The following is a 12,478-nucleotide window of genomic DNA, read 5'->3' as shown; positions in this document are numbered from 1 at the left end:
AAGATCCCACATGCCGCGGAGCGGCTGGGCCCGTGAGCCATGGCCACTGAGCCTGCGCGTCTGGAGCCTGTGCTCCGCAACGGGAGAGGCCACAACAGTGAGAGGCCCAAGTACCGCAAAAAAAAAAAAAAAAAAAAAAAACGCTAAACCATTTAAAAATCCAACATCTGTGTCTTTGGTTACTATGCCTCTCTGTTCCAGGCACATCACTGCAGCATTGGGAGGAAGCTTAAGATCTCCCTGTTCGGCATGTCCCCAGCGTGATCTCTGCAACAGCAGATGTGAGGATCGGGGGGCGGGGGGGCTGCACACTCTTCCCTCTCTTGAGAGACCCCTCCATGCACACTGACCTTTCACAGGCTCTGCTGGGTCCTGTGAGAAGGGCTACATTTGACTGAGCTTAAGCCAGTAGTGCCTAAACAAGTTTGGCAACAGGCCCCATTTTTTTTCCCTGCAGTGCCTATTAATGTTTGGAGGAAACCATGTTCTGAGGAGCAGACTGTGGGAAATGCTGATGAAATCTCCAAGAAGACACCTTAGAGAGGCGAAGTGCCTTGCTCAAGGTCACAGGACTGGTGAGTCTGAGAGTAAAGGCTAGAGCCTCAGGTCAGGAGAGGCTACTCTCCCTTTTGTTGGGTTTCCAGTTTCTCAAGGTCAGCGGCTGAACTTCTGAAGGTGGAGGAAGCAGAGCAGGCCCCACAGCCCTTGGGGCAGTGAACAAAGAGCTCATAAAAAATCAGTGAGGGAAACAGCTCCCGCCTGAAGGACAAGATGGAAGCTGATTAAGTGGATCAAGAAGAGAGCAACTAACAACAAGCAGTGAAACTAACCAGTCTAAGGTGAGGGCTCTGGAGGCAGTCTATCCCTGGAGCATGAAAACAACACAGCGCAGGGCAAATCTCAATTTTGGATACAGCCCTTCATGCTGCCATCTAAAAATCACTGTTTTCTAGCCAGTTCAGGCCACTAAAGCTGCTCGTGGGTTGAGAGCCTACTGTGCGCAGGGCCCTGGGCCAGACATGGGGTGTTGCTGCACCAGACAAGGCCCTGCCTTCCAAGTCAGTAAAGTCTACTGGAGCCAGCACAAAGGAGGTTCTCAAAACACCCTGGAATAAATGAGCTAGCCAGAGAAGATCTTTATTTTCATAAAAGAGATACTCATTTGTACAATCTGAGAGTGAAAGGCCCTGCAAGGAAAGAGTAACCCCTTATTTGAACAGGATAGGATGTTCACTGACTGACTGACCCACAGATGAATGAATGAATGAATCAAACAATCGATCAATTTCTCCAGCATGGGCTGAGTCCTAACCATCTACCATTTCAAGGAACTATCACAAGTCCATTCATAGGTAGGATTTACAAGAAGGGCAAGAGCTTCTCCCCTCAAAATTCTCCTCTTTAAACATCAGAAATTCCACTTGCCTAAAACCATTGCTGCACAGCTGAGGAAACTGAGGAGTGATATCATCCGCCCAACATCACAAATGTCAGCAGAAAACTGCACTCCCCAGGGGCTTACTCTTCTAAAAATCCTGTATTCTTGTGAGTTAGCACCCAGAAGTACAAGTGGCAAGTAAAGGTTGCTCAGTTAATGAGTGCTGTGGGACTAGGTCTTCCCACAACAAAGTCACTTGGGTAAAAGACAAAGTGTCCATAAAGCTCAGGAGCAAAACTGCATTCCCGCAGAAGGGAGTGAGGTCTGTGGGCAGGGCCCCCAGGGAGCCCCTCTCCCCGGGAACCTGGGGTTGGCTCCAGGCGAGCTTAGGTCCTTCTCACTGGCAGGCTTTGTCACAGTACCTCACCTCAAGGATCCAGGGTCCACCCTTTATTGCTACTTGAACACTACACTCATCAGTCCAGAAATATTAGTGAGCACCTACTGTGTGCCAGGCACTGGGTAAACAACAGTGAGCAAAACAGGCAAGACCTGGCCCCACAGAGTTCACAGTCCAGTAAGAAAGGTAGACACTAAAAAGATAATTATGTATAGGATAAGAAATCATGTCAATGGATTATCATTTCTCTTTTTTTTTTTTGGCCATGCGGCAAGTGGGATTTCAGTTCCCCGAGCAGGGATCGAACCCATGCCACCTACACTGGAAGCGTGGAGTCTTAACCACTGGACCACCACGGAAGTCCCAGATTATCATTTCTAAAACACAAGTCTAGCCCTAGCAATTTTCTGACAGAGAAATCTTCCTAGGTTCCTCACTATATGTGGGATTAAAAATAAACAGACAAAAATGAAAACAGCTGCCTTAATTGGGTGCTTACTCAATACCCAGGTGCTTTACTATGATTAACTCAGGACATGCTCCAACAACCCACTGCAGGAGGTACTATTATTATCCCCATCGACCAACGAAGAATTAAAGTTTTCTACTTAACCACTGCTTACTGCGTGTGCAAAAGCCCATCCACCCCCCAGCCAAGACCCTGAATTCCCTGAGAATTCATATCTTACTCAACTTGCTGTCTCTTGTGCACACAGCAGTATTTCATAAACTCCCAATGAATGAATAATCAACTGATTGATCAATGGGCTGGTTTCCTTCAAGGCATTATCTGCATAATAAGCTCAATTTTTGGAACAAGTACTGGTCAGTGTCCTAATGATCATGCGAGAAGTAGCTGTGATGTTGGGAAAAGAGCCAGAGCCAACCCCCGGAGGCCTGAGACCGCAGCTTGGCTCTGTGTAAACCCGGACAATCATTTCCTCCCTCTAGGCCTGACTGCTTCCCACTGTCCTGATGGGGAAGCAAGAAATCAGACAGTGAGCCTAGGACCTCTGCTGGCTCTACACGTTTACGTCTCTGAAACATAATGGGGGGCAGGGGCTGGGGCTCAGGAAGACCTCTGAAACTGCACTCTGCCTGCTTTTAGAACGGGGTCTAAAATTAAACGTTTTAGGGAGGGTGACTGATCAGGTCTATGGGGGTGAGTGAAGAACTTCCTCTTCGGCCATAGCTCAGTGGGCATATTTATCCTAATAAAGTAGATTTACTCCCTATGACAAAAACCCCTTTCCAGAGAAGTATTTTGGATGAATACGGGTAAGACCGCCACCCCCAACTGTACACCAGAATAGAGGGGCTGGTGAAATGAAAGAGCCTGTGTTCATATGCTGGAAGAAAACAAAACCCAAACCACACTCTCCACTCCTACACTCTCCTCTGGGGAGGCCACGTGAGTGTGGTCAAGGCCACCGCGAACATGGGCCTAATGGCTCCATGTGGTCCATAAGCTATAACCACAGGAGAACTCGCCACTTGGCAAGCATGGGTCTGTCTGTCACTCAAAGTGAGAGCAATGGGTAGAAGCTGGGGTTCCACGGCAAGACAGAGTATTTGTTGGTTTTCTTTTGTTGCTTGGGTTGGTTTTGAGTGAATTTCTGTCCTCACGTCACCTAATGGACATAATGGGGGTAACACATCTCCCTACCTTACCACGGTGAGAATTAAATGAGATGAGTAAGCCAAGTGATCCACACAGAGCCTGACACATAGTACATACTCAGATTGCTGCCAAGGATGGTGGTGGTGGTGGATGAAATCATCTGAGTCAGGAAATCCAACCCAAGGCTCTCCCAACCCACTCCAGGGTCCAGAGAGAAGCAGGTGATCCTGGGATGAATGCTACTGGAAGCGCAGACTTGGATACTTTTCAGAAGAGAAACAAAGAGGTGCCCACTCTTGGGAAGGACCCAGCCTGCCCAGGTGCCCTGGGCCTCAGGATAATCACTGGGTCCCTGTAAGGACAGAGGCTCGCCAGGGCCATTGGAAAACAGAGAGACCTGAGAAGACAAACTTCCTCAGAGTAAAGAGAAGGGGGGAGGAAATCACAACCATGGAGAGATACTGCTATTAACCCAACAGACTGGCAAAAATTAAAAAGCATGAAGAGCTGAGGCGTGGCAGGAGGCGGGCAAACAGGAAATCTGGTATCCTGCCGATAACTGGTGCTCTTTAGAGAATGATTTGGCAGTATTTATTAAGATCTTAAATGCATGCAAAGGATGGCCCAACAACTTCACTCCTCGATAACCATCTACCTAAGAGAACTATCTGCTCATGTGCTTGGAGGCGTAAACCAGAAAGTGCATCAAAGCACTGCTGTAAGGGTGAAAAACAGAACCCACCTACCCCCCACCACCAACAGGAAAACAGCTCGATAAACAGTGAGATTCTCATGCCATGGATACAATACTCACTTCGCAACAAAACAAGGTAGATTGACATGTACTGTCTTGAAAACATTTAAAGACATATTACTGAATGTTTTAAAAAGGTTACAGGGGCTTCCCTGGTACTGCAGTGGTTGGGAGTCTGCCTGCAAATGCAGGGACATGGGTTCGAGCCCTGGTCTGGGAAGATTCCACATGCCGTGGAGCAAATGGGCCCGTGTGCCACAGCTGCTGAGCCTATGCTCTGGAGTCCGTGAGCTGCAGCTGCTGAGCCCACGTGCCACAACTGCTGAAGCCCACATGCCTAGAACCCGTGCTCCACAACAAGAGAAGTCTCTCACTGCAATGAGAAGCCTGCACACCGCAGCGAAGAGTGGCCCCTGCTCACCGCAACCAGAGAGGGCCCGCGCGCAGCAATGAAGACCCAACACAGCCAAAAATAAATAAATAAAATAAATGAATTTAAAATAAAAGAATGTTTTTTAAAAATTATTAAAATAAATAAATAAATAAAATAAAAAGGTTACAGAATAGACCAGCAAACATAGTATAACAGACTGTATTTAAAGAATAGAAAGAAAGAAAAAAGGAAAGGAAGGAAAAAATGACTTTTTTTTTTTTCTATGTATATAGACTCCTAGTAAAAGCTCTGGAAGGAAATTCACAAAGTAGGTCACAGTGGTTACTTCAGGGAAAGGTAGGAGTGGGTGGGTGCTGGGAATGAAACTTGGGGATCAATGGGGATTTCACTCTTATTTTTAACTAGGAAAATGTAGCCACGCATTTTTTGGGTATTTAAATTAAATTAATACATTTATTTTTAAGGTAGAAAAAAGAGGAGGTGGAAGGAAGAGGAAGAGATGATGACTTCAAGAGAAGATGTAGCTGCCGAGAGCTAAGGGTCTGCCTTCACCTCCTCTTGGGGGACTGGCCACCCACAAATGTAGACACAACACATCTGAGCATAAGCCCACAGTTTCTTGGAATGACAGAATCAGATATTTAATGCTATACCACACGAGTTCTATATACCAACTCTTCCTTCTAAATCTTAGAAAAATTCCCTCATACTTGACAAAGGTATCCTTCCTCTGGTGTCAGAAACTCAAGGTATGAAAACGGGACACATGAAATTTTGCTATCTCCAAATTCTTGATGGCCTCCACTGACTTATAAGAAGTCCTGCACTGCATTTAATTGTTGCATGTAAGAATTTCTTTTAATTTAAATTTTTAAAGATACTTTTACCTTTCCTTGTTTTCTTCCATTTCTCTGAAGACAAACTGATTCATTACTCTGGAACTGTCCATAGACACTGTGTGGCAGACCCAGGTCTTCTTTCTGAAAAAGGAAAATAACCAACATTTATAACCTGGGTACATTCATGTTAACACAAAGAGATGCATTAAATACATACAAAAGGAATATGTCAAAGGCTGCCCAGTGTCCATCAAAATCCATTCTCCCCTTTGTCCACAGGTTATTTGAGTTTCATCAGGGACTACATTTCCCAGGCATCCTTGCAGCTAGGTGCAGCCAGGTATCTGAATTCCCAATGGAATGTGAAAGGATGTGATATGTTCCACTTGTCCACCTAGGTCTCAAGACATGGGCAAGCCTTGTCCATCCTTCCCCCTGGTTCCCACTGGCTGGAACTCAGCTCTGACCATGCAGATGATGACAATGCACTTGGAAATAACAAAGGAACAAGATAGAAGGCACTTGGGCCTGTGACTGGCTGCATGGAGCATAGGTGCCCTCTCTCCTTGGAACTACTACCTTAGAGAGAAATGTCTTTGTTCTTTAAGTCACATTAAGTTTAATAAAACTTTAAGTTTGGGCTTCCCTGGTGGCGCAGTGGTTGAGAATCTGCCTGCTAATGCAGGGGACACGGGTTCGAGCCCTGGTCTGGGAAGATCCCAGATGCCGTGGAGCAACTGGGCCCGTGAGTCACAACTACTGAGCCTGCGCGTCTGGAGCCTGTGCTCCACAACAAGAGAGGCCGCGATGGTGAGAGGCCCGCGCACCGCGATGAAGAGTGGCCCCCCCTCGCCACAACTAGAGAAAGCCCTCGCACAGAAACGAAGACCCAACACAGCCAAAAATAAATAAATAAATTAATTATTTTTAAAAACTGTTAAAAAAAAACAACTTTAAGTTTTATTGGGTCTTGTTTTTATGGCTGGTTAAGTCTCACTGAGTTGGCACTACGGTTAAATATTATCACTGGGGCCCTTCTGAGGGTGGGTTTGGTTATCTGGAGCTTGGGACAGTCTGTGTCTGTGGAGACAGGTGAGTCCAAATTATTTGGGGTCACAATTTTGGTAAAACCACAAGCAATTTCAAGTAGGTACTCAATCAGTGTTTGATGGATGAAGAGGTGTTAATAAGCATGTAATCTCTTCCTGTGTGAAGCGCCTCAAAAGCAGAGCACCTGGTATGGAATTAGGAACACTGGAACCCACAAGTATGAGTTGCGAGCTTCACTTCATGAAACGACTACTCGGGATGGTAAAATGCCACCTGAATGTACACGATACCCACATTTAAGGATTTTAGTCTCTGCTTAGGAGTGACAGAGACTAGGAAACACAGGGACAGAGACAGAGAGACAGAGCTAGAGGGAGAACATTCCGATGGTGCAGGATTCGTCCCACTATTCCACTCACTGCACGTCTGCCCCAGGATGAGTCTGAGCTACAACTCGGAGGTTCCCTCTCCAGCCTCAGGAACTGCATTCCTCACCACTCAGGGTGTGGCTTTAGCATTAAAAGATAGATTGTCTTTCTGCACCATGGCCCGAACACGAACCAGCTACTTCATTTGTAACCAAAGAAACAGCTGTCATTTTCAACGCAGGAAGAACTGGCTGTGCAGACCATATTGAGGGATGGTGTGTTGGTCTCCAGCCTGGAGCCTCCTAGGCAAAAGGGGGTCCAGGATAGTTTTGACACCCATGACCTTCATGCTGGTGCTGATATTATGGCCCAGCTCCACTGCATCAGCTGTTTTGACGGTTGAGCATCACAGGCTGCTTGGCCAAATCTCCCCCGCAATCCTCCATCTGCTCCACTGTGGGTCTGGCTTTCTCCCAGATCAAAGCACCATGTAAACAAACTTCAGATCCAGGTGAGCAGGACAAGATACCTGGAACCCCTGCACCATGACGTGTTGGACAGAGTCAGTGTTGGGGAGAATCCCCAGCCACAGCCTCCAACACTGCTCTTTAACTTGCAAAGAGCACACTAGGAGCTATTTTTAGCATCTGGATCCCTGTCTGAGGCCACTGCTCTGGCTTCCATCAGAGTTTAACTTCTTCAGCTGTGGCATGTGCCTTATGGAGGGACCCAGAACAAGGCAAGAGGGAAGATGTGGATCCTGGAAGGAGGGATGTGGATGTGAATGTGGAAGGGTAATAGGACTTGAACTCAGAGTCCCAGAGGTGCTACTGCATTCCTGCCACGAAGGGAGAGGGGAGAAGGCAGTAGCTCACACCAGGGTCACTTCTGAGGCTGTGAACACCTTGGCCCACCTCACCTTGGCCTGGAAGCCAAGTTTGCTCAGTGTAGCAAGCTCTTACAGAGCACAGTAACTGCTGCAAGAGGATTTGACACCTACATCCCAAATGATGCCAACAGCAAACGCTCCTCTAACTCACACTTCCCCTGCAGCAACGAGGTCAGAGCCTGCCTTCACAGGCCCACTGGCTAATTCTGGCTCAGGGTTTCAGGTTTTCCCTCCTGCTGTTGGAGAAGGTTTTCTGTAGACAGCCATCAAGAAACCATTGTCCTTCAGCCTGTGGCTAGGAGCCGGCACTGGGGACACCCATCTCTGTATCCCAGCACTGAGGGATGCCCAAGGTTCAGACTGACATTGATTATCTCATTGAATTCTCACATCAGCCCTAGGAGGCAGGCACTGCCTCACTCTATGAATTGGAAAACTGGGTTAAGATTTGTCGAAGGCCATACAGACACCAAACGGCAAAGCCAAGACTTGAACCAGGGGGTTCAAGTCTGTGTTCCTAACCACTGTATTTTTTTTAACATCTTTATTGCAGCATAATTGCCTTACAGTGTTGTGTTAGTTGCTGCTGTATAACAAAGTGAATCAGCTATATGTATACATATATTCCCATATCCCCTCCCTCTTAAGCCTCCCTCCCACCCTCCCTATCCCACCCTCCCTATCCCACCCCACTAGGAGGTCACAAAGCACTGAGCTGATCTCCCTGTGCTATGCAGCTGCTTCCCACTACCTATTTATTTTACATTTGGTAGTGTATAATGTCAATGCTACTCTCTCACTTCGTTCCAGCATCCCCTTCCCCCTCCCCGTGTCCTCAAGTCCATCATCTACATCTGCGTCTTTATTCCTGTCCTGCCCCTAGGTTCTTCAGAACGATTTTTTCTTTTTTTTTTAGATTCCATATACATGTATTAGCGTACGGTATTTGTTTTTCTCTTTCTGACTTGCTTCACTCTGTATGACAGACTCTAGGTCTATCCACCTCACTACAAATAACTCAATTTTGTTTCTTTTTATGGCTGAGCAATATTCCATTGTATATATGTGCTGCATCTTCTTTATCCATTCATCTGTCAATGGACACTTACTTAGGTTGCTTCCATGTCCTGGCTATTGTAAATAGTGCTGCAATGAACACTGGGGTACATATCTCGTTTTGAATTATGGTTTTCTCACAATATGTGCCCAGTAGTGGGATTGCTGGGTCATATGGTAATTCTATTTTTAGTTTTTTAAGGAACCTCCATACTGTTCTCCATAGTGGCTTTACCAATTTACATTCCCACCAACAGTGCAAGAGGGAATGATTAATGATGTTGAGCATCCTTTCATGTGTTTGTTGGCAATCTGTATATCTTCTCCAGAGAAATGTCTATTTAAGTCTTCCACGCATTTTTGGATTGGGTTGTTTGTTTTTTTGATACTGAGCTGCAGGAACTGCTTGTAAATTTTGGAGATTAATCCTTTGTCAGTTGCTTCTTTTGTTTTTATTTCCATTTCTCTAGGAGATGGGTCAAAAAGGATCTTGCTGTGATTTATGTCATAGAGTGTTCTGCCTATGTTTTCCTCTAAGAGTTTGATGGTGTCTGGCCTTACATTTAGGTCTTTAACCCATTTTGTGTTTATTCTTGTGTGTGGTGTTAGGGAGTGTTCTAATTTCATTCTTTTACATGTAGCTGTCCAGTTTTCCCAGCACCACTTATTGAAGAGGCTGTCTTTTCTCCACTGTATATTCTTGCCTCCTTTATCAAAGATAAGGTGACCATATGTGCGTGGGTTTATCTCTGGGCTTTCTATCCTGTTCCATTGATCTGTATTTCTGTTTTTGTGCCAGCACCATATTGTCTTGATTACTGTAGCTTTGTAGTATAGTCTAAAGTCAGGGAACCTGATTCCTCCAGCTCTGTTTTTCTTTCTCAAGATTGCTTTGACTATTTGGGGTCTTTTGTGTTTCCATACAAATTGTGAAATTTGTTGTTCTAGTTCTGTGAAAAATGCCATTGGTAGTTTGATAGGGATTGCACTGAATTTGTAGATTGCTTTGGGTAGTATAGTCATTTTCACAATGTTGATTCTTCCAATCCAAGAACATGGTATATCTCGCCATCTGTTTGTACCGTCTTTAATTTCTTTCATCAGTGTCATAGTTTTTTGCATACAGGTCTTTTGTCTCCTTAGGTAGGTTTATTCCTAGGTATTTTATTCTTTTTGCTGCAGTGGTAAATGGGAGTGTTTCCTTAATTTCTCTTTCAGATTTTTCGTCATTAGTGTATAGGAATGCAAGAGATTTCTGTGCATTAATTTTGTATCCTGCTACTTTACCAAATTAACTGATTAGCTCTAGTAGTTTTCTGGTAGCATTGTTAGGATGCTCTATGTATAGTATCATGTCATCTGCAAACAATGACAGTTTTATTTCTTCTTTTCTGATTTGGATTCTTTTTATTTCTTTTTCTTCTATGATTGCTATGGCTAAAACTTCCAAAACTATATTGAATAATAGTGGGGAGAGTGGACAACCTTGTCTTGTTCCTGACCTTAGAGGAAATGGTTTCAGTGTTTCACCATTGAGAACGACGTTGGCTGTGGGTTTGTCATATATGGCCTTTATTATGTTGAGGTAAGTTTTCTCTATGCCCACTTTCTGGAAAGTTTTTATCATAAATGGGTGTTGAATTTTGTCAAAAGCTTTTTCTGCATCTATTGAGATGATCATGTGATTTTTATCCTTCAATTTGTTAATATGGTGTATCACATTGATTTGCGTATATTGAAGAATCCTTGCATTCCTGGGATAAACCCCACTTGATCATGGTGTATGATCCTTTTAATGTGCTATTGGATTCTGATTGCAAGTATTTTGTTGAGGACTTCTGCATATATGTTCAGCAGTGATATTGGCCTATACTTTTCTTTTTTTGTGACATCTTTGGTGATGTCAGGGTGATATCAGGGTGATAGTGTCAGTTGTTACTTCTCCTTTTTCGTTTCTAATTCTGTTGACCTGAGTCTTCTCCCTTTTTTTCTTGATGAGTCTGGCTAATGGTTTATCTATTTTGTTTATCTTCTCAAAGAACCAGCGTTTAGTTTTATTGATCTTTGCTATTGTTTCCTTAATTTCTTTTTCATTTATTTCATTTATTTCTCATCTGATCTTTATGATTTCTTTCCTTCTGATAACTTTTAACAATTGTAAATATTTATGCACCCAATTTAGGAGCACCTCAATACATAAGGCAAATGCTAACAGCCGTAAAAGGGGAAATTGACAGTAACACAATCATAATAGGGGACTTTTAACACCCCGCTCTCACCAATGGACAGATCATCCAAAATGAAAATAAATAAGGAAACACAAGCTTTAAATGACACATTAGACCAGATGAACTTAATTGATATTTATATGACATTCCATCCCAAAACAACAGAATACATTTTCTTCTCAAGTGCTCATGGACCATTCTCCAAGATAGATCATATCTTGGATCACAAATCAAGACTTGGTAAATTTATGAAAACTGAAATCGTATCAAGTATCTTTTCCAACCACAACACTATGAGACTAGATATCAATTACAGGAAAAAAACTGTAAAAAAAGTACAAACACATGGAGGTGAAACAATACGCTAACCAAGAGATCACTGAAGAAATCAAAGAGGTAGTCAAAAAATACCTAGAAACACATGACAATGAAAACAAGATGACCCAAAACCTATGGGATGCAGCAAAAGCAGTTCTAAGAGGAAAGTTTATAGCAATACAATCCTACCTCAAGAAACAAGAAAAATCTCAAATAAACAACGTAAACTTACACCTAAAGCAATTAGAGAAAGAACTAACCACTGTATTATAATGTTCAAGGTAAACCTCAGTACTGGTTGAATGTATGAATGAATGAATGAACAAATAGTTTGAAAAGCTGTTTCAGGGCTGTGGGGAGACAGTGTCTCTCTGAAGCCCTAGAGGGATTGACCTCACCCACCCTGGATGCCCTGGTGATATTCTCAGACCCCTCCCAGGGCAGCCACTCAGCCCCTGAACACTCATTCTGAACCCAGAATTGCCAACATCTATAGGTGTTTATGTGCTCATTACTGCTATCGGTAATGATCAGAGCTACCACTGACTCGGAACCTCCTATTTGCGGGCAGTAAACTCATGGCTCTCACACAGAAGCTCCTCTCATCCACCTGCAGCTACCCAGGGAAGGCAGAATCACACCCATCTTAGGGACGGCACAACGGGAGCTCACAGAGGTTGTGATTAGCTTGGGACTAAGGTCACAGCACTTATGAGAGGGCAATTTTCAAAGTCTGAGGAGCTGGCTGAGCAGCACAGACCTCTCCTCCACCTTACAAGACCCACCACTCACCTTGGGTAATCAGCAATTCACGAAGATGAGTGCTGTTCTAACTCTTCAGCCAGCAAGCTCTGTATTAATCTAAAGCTAATCAGTATTTCCTATGCCAGTCACTTCCTCTTCCATGGAAGAAGAAACCTAACTCTTCCCACCACTGCCCCCTTCCTCTCCTCAGCTGGCTGGATCAGTGGTGACCAGCATCTGCTCAGCATCAACTTCCTATCAGGTGTCCACTGGACACCAAATCTTGCTAATTCTTCTTTGAAAACTATCTCTTCTCAGGAAGACCAAGTGTTGGTGAGGATGTGAAGCAACCAGAACTCTCATATCCTGCTGCTGGTGGGAGCATAAATTGGTCCAATCACTCTGGAAGACGACGGCAATATCTATTCAACCTGCATTT

The 12,478-nt window shown here is 44.3% G+C and overlaps 1 protein-coding gene across 1 annotated transcript in view; it reads right to left on the bottom strand.

Moving 5' to 3' along the window:
- Positions 1-12,478, bottom strand: part of ARHGEF3 (Rho guanine nucleotide exchange factor 3) — a 314,234-nt gene that overhangs the window by 266,340 nt on the left and 35,416 nt on the right. Inside the window, exon 2 of the mRNA XM_028478969.1 lies at positions 5,435-5,527. Within this exon, the coding sequence (XP_028334770.1) occupies positions 5,435-5,496 (62 nt within the window). The 5' untranslated portion in view covers positions 5,497-5,527. The remainder of the gene's footprint in view (positions 1-5,434; positions 5,528-12,478) is intronic.

The sequence above is a fragment of the Physeter macrocephalus genome, chromosome 18, assembly GCF_002837175.3.
Source record: "Physeter macrocephalus isolate SW-GA chromosome 18, ASM283717v5, whole genome shotgun sequence".
Lineage (NCBI taxonomy): Eukaryota > Metazoa > Chordata > Mammalia > Artiodactyla > Physeteridae > Physeter > Physeter macrocephalus.
Note: the sequence above shows the minus strand (reverse complement) of the source record. Positions and strands in the feature narration are given on the sequence as shown.